Source organism: Chamaea fasciata, unplaced genomic scaffold (genome assembly GCF_029207755.1).
Source record: "Chamaea fasciata isolate MVZ Bird 193981 ecotype frontalis unplaced genomic scaffold, bChaFas1.0.hap1 SCAF_6, whole genome shotgun sequence".
Classification (NCBI taxonomy): domain Eukaryota; kingdom Metazoa; phylum Chordata; class Aves; order Passeriformes; family Sylviidae; genus Chamaea; species Chamaea fasciata.
In genome coordinates this window covers 38,778,934-38,795,092 of record NW_027094091.1, presented here as the reverse complement: position 1 = coordinate 38,795,092, position 16,159 = coordinate 38,778,934, and the positions used below count along the sequence as shown (strand labels likewise).

At 37.6% G+C, this 16,159-nt stretch overlaps 1 protein-coding gene across 1 annotated transcript in view; it reads left to right on the top strand.

Moving 5' to 3' along the window:
- CPE (carboxypeptidase E) overlaps positions 1 to 16,159 on the top strand; it is a 56,830-nt gene that overhangs the window by 23,888 nt on the left and 16,783 nt on the right. The window contains 2 exon segments of the mRNA XM_066186027.1: positions 13,733 to 13,929; positions 15,646 to 15,813. Of these exon segments, the coding sequence (XP_066042124.1) occupies positions 13,733 to 13,929; positions 15,646 to 15,813 (365 nt within the window).

Here is a 16,159-nt window from a genome sequence, read left to right as displayed (position 1 = left end):
GACTTGTGTTCTCCTTTGTAGGTGTATTTGTGTGACTGTAAATGCAATGCAGCAAACCTAAAATAAAACCATAAGATAGGACATTTCCTTCCTTCATGTAAATAGAAACATGTAGCTATAAAGCCAAATGATAAGTAAATAGGAGCTGAACATCATGTGTCATCCTGCTTTCCCTTGTGTGCATTGATGTGATACCAAAATTACATCTGTTAGGATATCTCTGTAGAGAAAATCCATGAAGAAAAAGCTCTGTAGTACAGCCGCCTAGACTTTCAAAAATATCATACAGCTTAATTTTTTTTCCTTTTTAGTGGAACCATATTAGCGATATAGTCAAGAAAAAATTCAATGCAATGAGAAGTGAGTGCTGTGTATTTTTTTCTCTGCCATTATTCATTTGCTTTCATACTAACTGTTCAGCGAAGTGATTTCATTTTGCTCAGTCTTGCTTTTCTTACACCATCCTTTTCTTCATTTTGAACTGTCCCTTAAAAAAAAAAAAAAAGGCACTCATATTCAGTTGTCTATTTGAGCTGAATATTGCTTATTTGGCCTGTTTTGGAGGTTTCTTTGAGTCCAAAGGCTTGGAGTGTTATTTAGGATTGGTACTTGATTTTGTTGCTGTTGAAACATTAACAGACAAAGTATTAGTAGGTATTAAAGCCTCAGTGTAAGGTTAATTAAAATAGTAATTTGTGCTTCTGGTCTGTTAATGATGCTTCTGTTGTCCACTGAACAAATTTTCAAACGACCTTTCTTGCACTTGCTCTTGTGACATCTTAGGTAGCAAACAAATTCCCCACAGCAGTGTCAGAGGCCACGCTTGATATCCTTCCTCAGATCTCTCCTTAATGCTTCCTTTTGTCACAGCAGTTCTTAAAGGTAAGGGAGGAAAAGGGGTTAATGAGGTCTGTGCTAAGATCATGGCCTGCCCTGTGCTTGCCATCTGGTTCTATTCTCTCTTTCTTTTTTTGCTCACATAGCAGATGCTCCGAGAGCAGGTACAGTCTTTGTTCAGTGATGGCACAGTGGTGTCTCTCCTTTCCTGGAGGCTGGGACAGGCTTGGTGACAGTGGCATTAATGCTTGTTTGGGAAGTTGCCACTGCTGGAGTGGTAACTTCAAGTAAACCGTGGTTAAAATCCTGAATGGCTTTCTGCACTGTGACTATCCCTTACAATCATGCTTGTGTGCATGTTGGCCAGGAAGGACTATCAGCTCTCACTGATGTGTTCGTTTTTTTAGGTGTGTGTTTTTGGGGTTTGGGGGGGCTCTTTGGTGGTTTTTTTTTTTTTTTTTTTTTTTTTTTTTTTTTTTTTTTATGTCCATTGTTTAGTGATCAGCATAGTAAAGTGATTTTTCGTATTTCTTTATCTGACTCACTCAAGCCACTTTGCGTTAATAAGCAAATTTAAATGGGAATCTCTCTTTTTCTGGGGAAAAACATCACGGTTTGACTATTTTTGCCTGTAAAGACAAAGCATGAGATGCTCACAGCAGGCGTGTATAATGTATAGGGTCAGAAAACCTGATAAAGTGTGGCTTCTTATGTTACAGTGTTATCTTCTAGCTTGGTTGTTTGTAAGTTATGCACTGTGAAAGAACAACATTTCGGTGGGAGTCTGGAAGCTGTTCCTAGAAGCTGCTCCAATCAGGAAACTCACAGTTCCTGAAATTATCTCTTGGACCTTTTTTTTTTTTTTTAAACTGAGGTTTGCCCTCATATCCTGCTTCCTTTGACATGTTAAGTGGATTATTTAGATGTAATGGGGCCTTCTGAATAGTGTAAGATGTGATAACAGCATTGTTCCCAGTGTGAAATCTTTTACAAGCAGACCTTTTGAGTTTGTCACTTTCATGAATTTGCAGTACTAGACTTCCAAGTCCAGTGAGAGACAAAAAGCTTACCCTGGGATCCTGGAATGCACTAGACCCCAGCATAGCCTTATTGCTAAGTGCTGCTTTGGTTTCCCTCTAAAAATAGAGTAATTCTCTAACAGGGGAGAGTTTGAAATAGTTGTCTTAGCATAGCAATAATGTAACATAGATGTGATTTTTCCTTCTGTCTTCCTTTTTAAGCAAAATCAGGCAGTTAGGCATCGACACCCCACTACACCCTTGTGCCTTTCTGCACACTTTTTTCTAGTAGCTTTTCAAATAGTGTCAGGATTCTATATCTCATCTTGCGAGATGATGTTGTCAAGCTTTGTAAAATCTTTTGGCTCATACCTGGTTTGAAGAGAAGCTTTCAGTGAAAACAAACCACCTGGAGAATTCTAGCATGAAAAAGTAATTTTTTTTAGGTACAAAACTGCAAGGAAAACATCTTTGAAAATAAAATAGCTGTTGAATAGGGGCTGTATTTTTTTTACCCTCAGATAACTTATAAATAGGTGAAAAGCTTTTGCTTAAAAAATTTGTTAAATGTGGATAGAAACCAAATGTGGATAGAAAAATTGCACCCAGAAAGGATCTTTTCAGAAATAAAAACTTGATTGAGAATTTACAGGAGTCATTGGAGAATCTTTTCTCAAAGTTGCTTTTGCTTGAGTCTGTAATGCCTTGTTCTGTTCTGTCAAACTCCTGAGTAAGTGCTTGACTTGACATTCCAGATGAACTCCTCCAGTGCTAATATGCTGAAGGTATGTATATGTTTAATGGTTCAAGTCTTAGATAAAGGAAAACGAGATAAAAAACTGAACTCGCAGTGTAATTTCAGTGTTGTTTTTTACTACAGCTAAAAGGGAAAATGTCCCTGTTGTATACTATATATAGAGGAAGAATGGTTCTATGGTTAGAATCAGGTCAAATATTTCTGGGTTGTTCGGGGAGAAAAGCATAGTTCCTTCATGTAGGGTTAGTAGTGTGCCTTGGTGAGTTTTATGTGTTGGCCGCTCTTTGCCAGATTTGTCGCCTTTTATTAGGTGCAGTTTTTAGTGGTCAGTGTGGTAATCTTTAGTCTCTTTGCCTTTCCCTTTCTGTGTTCCTAAAATCTGAACACTTTTTTTTAGATTAGTGACATTTTGAAACTGTTTTTTTTTTCTTTATGGGTTAGCAGACTGCTGGAAAAAATATCCTGAAGCATGCTTTTGGCAGTCATCACACTGTGATCATAAAAGTTAAGACCAGGTTGAAAGAGAAAGTGACGTATAAATAAAAAAAGAAGTAGAAAATGTGTCAAATACTGGAAAGCTAATATCCAAACAACTTTGTCTTTTAACACAAAAAAATCATCCTTTCATTAAAAGGATTTTCTTCCAAATTGCTTAATTAAATAAGAATGAACTACTGAATCATAAGGTGTAACAGGGTTAATAAAAACAGGGAATACTGGGTCACTTCCCAGGAGGTTTTCTCTCTGTCTGTCTTGTAATCATGTGGCTTTGATTTTGTTTGTGAACTGTGCCAAATCTGTCTTTTCATATGATTTTGAGTATTTGCAAATGCAATTTCATTAGTTAAAATTAGAAGTGTGCTTTAGATCAAAGACAATGTTAGTGAAAAGAAACACGAAAATAATTTTCATGACCTGGGGATGACCTGCTTGAATCTCTCAGTGAGGGATGTTCCTGCCTTTTTATGGGATGTATGTATCCACATACAAACACAAAGGTAGAGAAGTGTTTGCATACAGTTAGAAAAGGTTTTGCAGCCACACTACTCAGTACTGTTCCTCTGTTTGTTGTATTATTGTTCTAAAATTAGGAGTTTGATAGATGCATTTTGGATCAGGCACCACATACATTGTCTTCCTATTTGATTGGCATTATTATTGCCTAGGTTCCCTTTTTTCTTCATTTAGAGAAGTCTTCCTTCTCAAAGTGCCACAAATGTCTCAAGTGAGAATATTGCTGTAGGGCTTCTCAGGAGATGCTTTTTGGCTGTATTATGCTTTCTGCTGTGGGCTGGCCAATTAGCTACTTCATGGGCTCTCTAGACATGAATAATGACAGTATGTATGAGAAAAGAAATTTCACAAATCTCAGAATATTTTGAGTGAAGGTACAAAACGTATGAATCCAGCTTTTAAAACATGCCAGATTTTGCTATACCTCTTTGTTATACTTTGCCAGCCTTTTACACCTGCAAAAATTGAAATAAAATGGAATAAATCTGGAAGGTAGGGCATTGTTTTCCTCCTGGTTTCAGTGCTTTAATATTGCTCTGAATTTCAGAAGTGTGGCAAAATCTCAGCTCACAGTATTTTGTTACACTTACTAAAAAAAAAATATAAGTGACTGCACAGGAATTGTGGTAAAAATGCTCAGACTGATTTCAGATACCACTGATAGAAGTAACAAAAGCCGTTGGGATTTTATTAATGAACAAAATTTTCCTTGGATAAGATGTACCTTTTCACTAACATGATGTTTCCTCGGCATTGTCAAAAAAGAGCTTGTCTGATGTACTGCTAGTAACATAAAAGAGAAAGGAAGTTTCAAGTGAGATGAAAGGGACCACAAAAGATGGATTATCTGTAGCTGCTTTGTATTGCTCAGAGGAAACAGTAATTAGAGAGTGCTAGGAATTACTCCTTGGTTACTGACCCTGCTGGTCATTGCCCTTTAATGTCCTTGGCATATTGGAGGCGTAGTGGGCATAATGGTAGAACATGGCTATTTTTTGCCCTTTTGTGAGGAACGTGCCTGGTTACTTTGAAGTAGCCTTTCTCTGTGTGTGCACTTAGAATAAATCCTAGGTAGGTTCACTTTGTACCAAATTTCACAGAGCTCTATTCCCATACATAGGGATCATTATAAAATAGGTGGTTGCTCAGCTGCTGGTTGACTTTCTGTGCTTACAGAGTGCTGTTCAAGGTCAGGATTGCAATTTCTGCTGTTCTTGACTCAGACCATGTGCAAAAGTCCTTTCTGTAAATGCAGGGATGTCTTACTACTCTTTGGAGGGAAGCTCTGACGAAAATTGAGAAAATAAAAAGCATTATGTTTCTTCCCTATGTGAGGAAAAATACCTGGTTTTAGGACGACGCTGCACTGTGTGCTCTGAGCAGACCTAAAAGCCACTACAGATTTTTTTGTTAACCATTTCTATCTTATGAAGACTATTCTGTGTCTCAGCTATACAGCTGTACTGTGCTTTGCAGTGTCAGGGTCAATGTCCATATGTGATTTTTTTGTCTGCATCTCCCTTATTTAAAGGCAAAACATCTCCTGAAAATCTTCTGGATCCACTCACATCTGCTGTGGAGACAAGGGATTTGTCTGGTTCAGTTATCTGCATCATTACTATTGAGTCATAAAGCTGTTGTATGATTCACTTCTTCCTCTTACGCATGAAGTTTGATTTTATTAGCCTCTGCACCAGTTTAGCTTCCTCTCTGTAAACTATTATACTATCTTGCTAGGAGTTCTTTTTTTGCTTCTTTTCTTTTTTATGTGTAGGATGATATGGGAGGTATTTTCTCAAGGGTATCTATATTTCAAGCATACATGGGTGTGAACAGACAGACCTTCTCCAAGCACACAGGTCGGCATTTCTACCTGAGTGACTATAAATAAATTATTAAGGTACCATACCCATTTTTATTTAAAACTTTTATGTAACGTAGAAAACCTCTGGAGCCAATATTGCAGTGTTTGGATATGTAGTGTTGCTCTACCAGTGTTGATCACTCTCTGCCCATTTAACCTTTCTTTTCTTCTGCTTTATACTGACATGATTTAACCACTCCTGTCTGAAGCACAAGTACAATTGAGATTTACTACTTGGTGTCACAGAGTTTGCCATACTTTTAAGGCTACAACGCAGATGCATTTTTTCTGTAAACCTGCTCCCTTCCCCCCCCCCTCCAGTATTTGAAATGACAGAACTATGTTAAAAATTTTATATCAAAAGCATGATAATAAAATAATTTTTAAGACTAAAAGAAGCTCTTTGGGTATCTATTGGTTTCTGAGAATATTGACATAAATCAGGTTGGTTGTGTTCTGGTGTAAATGGTGTCCCTATTAGTCATCACAAGTCAATTTTTCATATTTTTTTCCACATAGGAGTGAATTAACAGCATAATTAACTTTTGCACTTTGCCTCTGTCCTTCTGTCATTTTATAAAAGGTCACTTTATAACACTTTTATAACCTCCATGGCCATTAATCAAAGAAGGTAAGATCAGTAAATATTCGGGCTCATCTAAGCAAGGGAAGCTGAATAAATAAACCAGTGCAAAAGGAACTCTTATTCGGTAACATGCTGTCTACACAAGGGACTTGTTGCAGGGGTACATTTTTGAGGAAATTTTATCCCTTTCTCTCTGTTAGCAATGACCAATGCACTTCAGCATCATCTGCCTGAATCACAGATCAGCAGCCCACACGTTTTTTCACACAGTGTCAGATTGTGACAAAATAGCAGTGAAATAAAACAATGTTCCAGTTACCAACCAAGAAGGAACACCCAGTACCAGGAGCCTTGGTGGAGTAACAAGTGCCACTGTGATGCCTCAGAAAGGCTCCTGGAAATCCAGGGAGCAAGTCTGGAGGCCTACCACGAGTTATTTCTTATTTCTCTTAAGCAGATAAAATATATTCCCTAAGGACCCAAAATGTCCTTGTGACAGAAACTGTGGTACTTTTCAGTCAGAAATAGCTCTCCTCTATGGGGAGGGCAATGCAGGGAGTTTTGCTGGGTGACGATGAGCTCTGTGCTTCCCTCTCAGGGCTGGTGCTGCCCAGGGCCCAAGGCAGTGCAGCCCTGGATGCTACTCAAGCTTGCACTCCTCCTGGAAAACAGCCTTGCACTGAGTTGTGCTGAGCCTTGGCCTAACTTAAGTCCATCAGCTTTTCTCAGATTTGCTTTATGCTCTGGGCACTGCTGGGAAAATCACAGTGTCCATCATTTCCAGCTTGGAATTTGCTGCTGCACAAGCTCATGGCTGCACTTCTGTGCTTTTGGCCACCCATATGGCAGGGGGGATCATAGGATGGTTTGGGTTTGAAGGAACCTTAAAGATCATCTAGTTGCAGCTCCCCTGATGTGGGCATGGATCCTTACGCTAGACAGGTTGTTCCAACCTGGCCTTGGACACTTCCAGAAATTCAGCATCCACAGTTTCTCTGGGCAACCTGTTCCAGTGCCTCACCACCCTCATAGTAAAGCGTTTCTTCTATCTAAACCTACAAAGCAATGTTTAATTTGGCCTGTATGATTTACTGGAAAAAGAATTATTTAAGTGTTTTCATTGACTTTCTCCTTGTTTGTTTCTAGTAATAAGGGAGACCTTGCTTTTGTTTCTTCAATTATTCGTCCAGCACTCCTGCCCAGTTCTTTGACTTTAGAGCCTGGAATCTAGATGTAAATGTTGTAGGTTTTTTCTGATTTTTATTTCTTCTCTTCATGAAATGAAGATGAGGAAAAGCAGAGCCCAAATGTGTCTCCTGCTGGCAGCAGGCGTTTGAACTAGTTTAGCTTTGAAATTCCCCATATATTTGTTACATGCAAAAGGAATGAGATAGTTGAGCTCAGTCCTTTTGAAGTGCTCTGATAACTGGCAAGTACCTTTGTAGCTGAAGTGAAAAAGCTGATTCTAGAGTTTGCTGAAGAGAGAAAGCTTGTTAAAGTGAATTTGATGAGGAACCATCATGAATACATGTCTAAATTATGTATCAACTTTCTTGTAACTGGGTTCATTTCAATGATAAATTGATGGCTTGAAAATAAAAAAAATCTTTGCTCTATCTGCCAACCAAAACTTGAGGGGTACAGTGAGTGCTTTTGAAATGAAAATTCAATTGTTATAAATGGAAAATCCTCCTCTCCTACTGAGCACAGTGGAAGAGATGAATCTATTACATTCCAGAGCCAGCATCACAGAGGACAGAGAGTCACTCATGACAACTTTGTAGTGTTATTTACAGAGAATGCCAGGGTACGATTTCATCCATGTTTTTTCCTAACAGTGAGAGCAGAAGCTAAGTAGGCAAAAAACCTGGTTTTGTGCTCTGCCACAGTCTGGTAAGAGTGGCTCACAGATTGGTAAGGGTGAAAAGCAATTTTGTGTTGGGTTTCTTAGGAACATCATCTTCAGTGCCGAGCTAACGGTACTTGCTGCTGTAACACTAAGGGATTCTGTAAATGCAATGTCTTGTTTAGTTTTCTCAGGGCAGGAGAAATGCAATCTGTTATAAAACCAATTTGGTTAATCCAGATGTATATATAGAAGGTTATTTGTTGCTTCTAAAATTCTGATGATTTTTAAAATCTGCTTTGAACTTGAGAGGCCTTTTTAACACATTTACGGAAAATGAGGGGTTTGTGCATATCACATCTCAGTGTTTCTTATTAAGTTAAAAGGGTTTGACTAAATAAATAAACTTATTTCGCCTTACAAGTGGTTTGTTATGATTTATAGAAGCATCACCACCATTATTATTGGACAGAACCATCAGTTTGTGCACAGTAACACCAATCTAGTAGGCAAAAATTGTTGTATTCCTTGCCAAAGCAAGTGGGCTTTTCCCAAAATTCTGAATGCAGTGCTACGTTGTGCAACACTTCAGTGTAAATGCAACATATTGTAGAAAGATCACAGGGATGTGCCAGCAAAGAGCTGTAGGTGGGGATTGCAGGAGCTGAGCAGGTGCTTTGCCCGCTTTTTGTGGGAGGCTGTGCCAAGTTCTGTAGCTGCCGGGGTGAGAGTGGGCTGCTGGAAACCTGCAGAAGGCACTGAGTCATCCAGAACTTTTGTGGTGGAAATAGCTGTCTTGGGCATGAGGTAATCTGTCTGGAGAATTTAATTTCCAATGCAAGGACACATAAGATCCTAGTTTGAAGCCCAACTGACGGGCTTTGTACTCAGTAGAATGGAGTTCTCATCTTAATTTGTATGTGTCAGGGCCAGCAGAAACAGCTGCTGCTTGTGAGTTTCACTGCAAGTATAATATGTTCTACAGAATTTACTGATAACTTTGATTTTAAGAAGTGGTGTTTAAATAATTATAAAAATTCCCAGAAAGTGCTTGAAACTGATTTTAAATCATAGCTGTTAAAAGTGCATGTGGTTTTTTTAAAGCATGAGGTTGCCAAAAGATCCTTGATTTTCTTTTCATCTTGTTTTATTCCAGTGTATTTTCTAGCTGTGAATGGCAAAGAAGGGAAATACTAGTTTCTTCAAATATCTTTGGTGTTGACTGTTGACCTGTTTCTGCTTTCACATAAGCCACCTGTGAACCTTCCGGTAGTTTCTTGCTCAGCAAGGCTGCTGACAAATGCTACCATCTTAGTAAATGCTGTCCTAAATTTACAGGTCTATCCAGTTATTTAGAAACTAATACTGCATTGTGGCTCTGTCTTTCAATGCCATTTTCTCCACACATTGTGGAGATCAACATTTCCATTGAAATGCTGTTATGAGGCATGTTCAAGACTTTTAGTTTACAGGGCATTAGAAATCTAAATTTCTAAATTTGTTCACTTTTCTATCTTGCATCTTCATGTATTCTTTTACTCTCTCTTTTTTTTTTTTTTAAATATATATTTGAAGGAGAAACCCATTTTATAATCCTTGGTTTTCCATGTAGTCGATCTCCAGATAATTTTTTTCTCTTTGAAATACTAATAAAAATTTGCAGTGTAAAAAGTCTTCAATAGCGTTTAATGAATGAATTTCTTGCCAGCAAGGTTCTGAGATTTTTTTCTGCCATTTATCTGCAAGAGAAGTGTGCTGGTTGCCATATTAAAAAAGCAACTGTAAGTAATCAGAAACACTAAATTTGTTATTGCAGGAATTTTCTTGGCTTTTCCATAAGAAATACAGGAAAGCAGAAGGGCTAATTTTTTAAGGATATTTGTGGTTTGCAGAAGAGTTCCTTATGCACTTAAACTTCCCAGGACTTTTTTGTTTTTCTCCCATATGGCTCTCAGTTCCACAAGTGCAATACAGTACATTTTAAGGCTAACTGCTTGACATTAGACCATGGCTAGTGGCATGATATTGCCTTGACTTGTAGGGTATGTAATTAGTAGGTGGTAAACTTTTTGTCCCTATGTTTTAGAAAATTACCGTCTTTACTGTACAAACACAGCCTGACCTGAAATGGCAGTGGTTACTCACTGTTAATTGGATGACCTGTCTAGCATTAGTGATGTACAAGCTGTTCCCAGGAAACTGTGGAAGACCTTTGCTGACATTAACTGCAGAAGCAAATGGTGACACTCACAATGTTTGCCAGGCACCGTAAAAGCATGATGTTTTAAAATACTTTTTTCCTCAATCGTTTATGAGGTTGTAATGAATGTACCACACATAGTCTATCTAAGAGGGATGTAAAAGCCTTCTAAAAGCCATAATGATATGATGGCTTATGTTTCACCAGAATTACTAAGATATTTATGAACTTGATTGTTGCATTTCATTTCTTATGTTAGAATTCACTCATTCATTCCTTATCACAAACCTCTGTATTTGAGCTGAAATTAGGTGTAAGCATTTATAAATGCCATACATTGTTGGAAGACATACTTTTGCTACTGTGAATGACAGGCTATCGTTTGTCAAGATATATCATCTGAAAGTTAATAAAATTCATTAAAGAAGAATTTTAAATATTCAGACAATGTAAATGTTCCTTTGTGTTCATTTTATCTTAGACCCTGGGAATTCATGAAAACAATCTTACTTTTTTCTGTGGGGTCAAATAAATGAGGAAATGCAATTATTATTTATTCAAGCTGCTTTAAAGCCACTTCCAGTTCTGCAGTGGAAGTGAGTTTTTTCTACTGGTTCAAAGACATTGTTTAAAAGTTCTTCATCAAATTGACATTTATAGAGTCTTTTAATTTAAAAAAATTAAAAATTCTATGAGGCAGTTGCAATTACGGAACCTTATGAAGGGTGATTAAGGTCTGCATTAAATGGCTCATGAAGGATTAATGGGAAGAGCAGCTCTTCCTCTAGCTAAGTAGCATGCTGGCAACAGGTGACCCAGAGGCTGTGTTCTCCATGGGCTGGGCTTAGAGAAGGCTGAAACTTGTAGAAATGGTGTGGCAGGACATATTCTATGACTAGACCAGGGAAACCATAAAGTGCTAAGGTTGAATGACCTGATTGCTGGTACCCTTGGCTTTTGAGGTCATTGTTAGCCCATGCAGTGGAGAGGCAGCAGCAGCAGCTGGTCTTTTCTGGTGCAGTAGTGGGCGTGGAATGCTGGCTGCATTGCCCTGATGAAATGAATGAGTTTTCCTAAGGTTTTTGGATACAGTATGAAATTCAGTACTTTATATTTAGCAGAAACCCAGTATTTCTTTGGTTGCTGTGCCTAGAATTAAAAACGTGGTAGGGCTGGGAGCTGACAGAGGTATGGACCAGGCATTCCTGTTCTCTGCAGCCAGAGGGTGGATAGGAGATGGCTTTCTTTGCTTCAGAGACAGGGATAAGAAAACGTCCAAGAGAGATAAAATATAAATACAAAATTTACATTTTGAAGCAGGGCTGTTATTCAGCTCTCTGTTCTTTTAATTTTCATTCTTTTTACATTTGCTTTTAGATACTTTAACTAATCTTTATGTTATGAGTTGTGTAATTTTTTTTTTATTGTTTCAGAAACTGTCATTATTCTCTTTCACCGAAAATCAGTCTCTTGTTTGTGGTGTTAGGAAATACTGTTCTCCTGACCAAGCCCTCTGTGACATAATGATTGGTATATTTGACCTAAGGGAAATGGGGCTGACCTCTTCAATCACTTTTCATAGGAAACACTTTCTGTATCTACAGTGACTCGTTACCTCTCTCTGGCTTATTTGGGATGGGTCATTAGCACTGAAGATGCAAAGCTGTACTCTTGGCTCACTCTGGACCCTGTGTGACTGTTTCCTTGAACTCTTCTAAACCATGTTAACGATTGTTTGGGGGGGAAGGCTAAGTAATAACCTACGGGAAACATATGTTTCTCTTTACTCATTTGAAGCAGGCCTGTAAAATTCAAGTGGGTGAGAAAGGCGGGGGAATAATGCACAGGTCTGGGAATGAGAAGAAAATGTTTCTCCTTCAGGCTTCCTTAGGTATGTCCTAGGGAAAAGCACAGGTGCAAAATGTAGCTGTGTTCATATTTACAGGAGTAACAAATTTGCCTGTTAGTTTATGAAGCATTTTCCCTGTAAGCAACATGCCCATGTACGTGTGTGTGAGTATTCTGAGTACACATGATGTGCAGTGCTGCGTATTTCATTATATAGTATCCATCTGTTTTCATGGGATCAGGTTCATTTTGTGGTCTGATTACTCTGGATGATTAAATCTCTTGCATTTGCTGGTATTAGTAGATAGAAAGAAACAGTAAATAGGATCTCAATGCCAAAAGAGGAAATGGAGGGGTTTAGTCACAGTAATGGCTTTCTGTCAGATAAAATGAAACTGTTTCACTCAAATTAGGAAACTTTTAAACCTGTCTAGCAAAACATTTCAGGGATGAATCCAGATTTATAAAACCAACCTAACTGGAAGGAAAGGAAGCTATGGTATTAATAGCACTGTATGTGCTAGCATCTCATCACGGGATTAAGGTTAACAAGCACAGACTGAAGGGTCATAAGTAGATACAGCTGCATGCTTGATTAGCAATTACTTAGGTCTTGTTTGTGTAACATTTTTCCTGGCTTGAATTTGCCCCTTTAATGGTGCTAAAGACTATCACAAAGTGTGGTTGAAGACTATCCAGAGCCTATAATTAACTGAATGTTTGATTAAAGCAGTTACAACAGTTAACTGCATTTTAAAATGAAAAGCATAGGGGAAAAGGAGCTTCAGCCTAGAAAATAGCATATTTCTCATTTTAGTTCCAGGACATCCCTCCTGATCTCATTCAGTTATTTATGTGTACACTAAAACCTCTCTGGAGTGAGGGCCCAAAATGTAGTTTTTTAAAAGGTAAATCCTTCACTGTTCCATAAGACGTATGTTGTGTGGTTTTAATGTCCGTGTTCATGAGAATGAGACTATTTAGCAGTTGCAAATATTGGATGGCTTTTTTAAACAGAGAACATATATTGCATATATATTACACATTTAATATGTGTCTTGTATGGCTATGTAATACATATAAAATTTACATTAAATATACACATGAACATTCAATATAGATTATATCTATATTTGGAATATTTAGGCATATATTTAATTATGTTTATTAGAATGTTAAATGGAATTTATTGACTTTATGAGTTAGGCTGTGGCACTTGGTTCATAAAGTCTGAGCTGAATAGCCAAAACACCTGCTGAGTAAGATTTTTCAGATCACTGTGATCAACAGCTGTTCACTGGCATTGCTTTAATGAAAGAATTGCAGTTTAATGCATATGTAATAGAATAAGCTTAAGTTAATCTTGGAGAGAACAGTTAAGATAAGAAGCTCTGTTAATGTCAGTATATATATTTTAAAACTATGTCATCGAGAGACACTTTTGTAGTATTGATGCATCAACTGCATTAGATCTCAACAGTAGTGATAATGTCGGTGCTTAGCATTTATTTTGGCACACTGTTGTCCTCTGTTCTTCTCGCTCTGCCTTTGGCAAGCGGCTGAATATTAATTAGCATTTGTTAAGCTTGAGTTTAGAAAAAGCCCTAAATCCATTTTTCTGAAGGAGGTTTGAAGCTTCCTGGGAATACCATGCCCAGTTGTATTAATAGTCATACCCACATCTCAGGTGTGCTGTGTAATCCAGTCTATGGGTGACTTTTTATATGTTGTTCTAAGACATGTTCTTCCTTTTTCTTGCAGGAGAGCCAGAATTTAAATATGTTGGGAATATGCATGGGAATGAAGCTGTTGGAAGGGAGTTACTCATCTTCTTGGCGCAGTACTTGTGTAACGAATACCAGAAGGGAAATGATACTATTATCAACTTGATCCACAGCACACGTATCCATATCATGCCATCTTTGAACCCAGATGGCTTTGAGAAGGCAGCATCCCAGGTTTGTAAGGCTATGTGTATAAGAATAGCTATCAGTGTCTGTCAGCTTCATATCATAATGGCTCTTGGACTAGCAGTTTTACAGATACATGGACTCCTGGTGGCAATTGTTGAATGAAACACCAAAGCCAAAATATTTCCTGATAGTAGAGTAGGCTCGTTATGTTTAACAAGGAGGACTTCATGCTTGACTTTTCAACAAGTAGCCTTGTCTCCTGTGATTTTAAAATTTAATTATGTTTATGTTTAAGTTCACTGAATGAACTGCTTCTTCAACACGTAACTTCCTAAACTAGTAATAAATGATGTTTTGAAAGGGCTAGAAAAGGGAAAGTTTGTTTTCTTTAAGGATATTCCCCTGCAAATACACTTAAAGATTATTCATGTTCACCAGAGCTTGGTCCGAAAACAACAAACATTATGAGCCATCTTAATATCAATAACTGTGATTTTTAATTTCGTGTATGAGATACTTTAATTAAGGTATTAGTCAAGAAGATTTAGTATGCATTTTAGGGTGATGACTCAGTCAAGAAACATATAATGCATTAGTGCATAATTAGCAAATGGAAGTCAAATAGTAACCCAGTTATACAGATTCTGGTGTGTATTTTGTTATAAACAAAAATAAGAATTTCCTTACTCACAAGGTATATTTATTTTTTAAATTAATATTGAAATATTGAAATTTCTCATGTGGCTATTTATGATTAAATAAGTCAAACCTTATTAAGATCTTTATTAAACTGATTCTCATATCTTTAAAAATATGCACAGACTCTTTATATTCGGTTGTACATCTCCCTCTCGTGGCAGTGAAGCAGAAGCTGTCCTCAGATTGGTGTGGCATTTTACTACTTTGAAATCTCTCTCTGTAGAGGTCCTGTAATATTACTTGAAATTTTTTCTCCTTAGCCAACATACACCTGCTTTTATATGGTTGCCTTAAAATTTAAATCTGATTTATAATAAGATTTGATTTAGTGCCCGTCTTCTAATTTAGAGTATCTTGATCCTGTACACAGAGCGTGACAGTAGATTCAATATACCCCAAGATTAAAACCAGCAACCAAGCTTAACCTACATTAAAGAGTACTGAAAGCTTACAGAGGGAACCTAGGGAAAACTATACATTCTGAAGGCATTTTCTGAATGAGAACCAAAACTTACTTTAGAAAATCAGTTTGAAGAAATAATTCTGCAAAAATTTTCATTGCTACCATTTCATGGAACAAGGCTGAGATACACAATAAAAGATTCAAATAAAGTTAAAGATCCTTCTTTACCTTGAAGCTATTTAGAGGAACTCGAAACAAGTGTAAACATTCCTTGTGGCTTCCAGATAAATCTACAGGTGCTGTGACTCTCTCTACAAGTAATTCACAATCAGGGTGTGAGGCAATGGGGAGGACACCACTGGCACTGAAAAATCTGATACTGCTGGTAATTTTACTCATTTTTAGTCCAAGTGTGCCATAAGAGAATAACCTGTTCTGCAAGACCCTCAGTGAAACAGAGGTTGGTTTTGTCCCCACAGAGCTCTAGGAAGGAATAGGGGCAATTGACTCAGCTCTTGGTGCCTCAGGAGTTTTTTCTCTTGCATGATCCCTTCTTATTCTCAAGCACATGGGAAGGAAACATACCCATATAAAGCTTGATATGTAGTCTCCTGGATCTACTCATCTCCTTTCCTTTTGTGTTCACTTTCCTCTTTTAGCCTGGTGAACTTAAAGACTGGTTTGTTGGTCGAAGCAATGCCCAAGGGGTAGATCTAAACCGAAATTTTCCCGATCTTGATAGAATAGTTTATGTTAATGAGAAAGAAGGTGGCCCAAACAATCATCTTCTGAAGAACATGAAAAAAGCTGTGGACCAGAATCCCAAGGTAAGTAGGGGCTGAATGCTGGGTCATTGACAAATCCCATCTCTTCCCTTTCATGTAAGCAAACAGTAGTGACCCCTAAGAGCTGTGTGTATGGTCTTTATTTTTCATATTGTTCTGGATATTTTGTTCACTTTGTTAAATTTATCCATCTGATGCTCCTTGAATTTCTTCCTCAAATGGATTGCTGTATAAACTCTTTTGATCTATCTTTTGATCCTTAGACAATTCCTTAGACAAAAAGAATTTTTTTATAGCCTTCTCTCTTGATTTTAAGCTGGTTTTCCAAATATTCTGCATTTTTACCATTGCCAGAAATTCACTTGTGTATTGTGCTTCATTATACTGC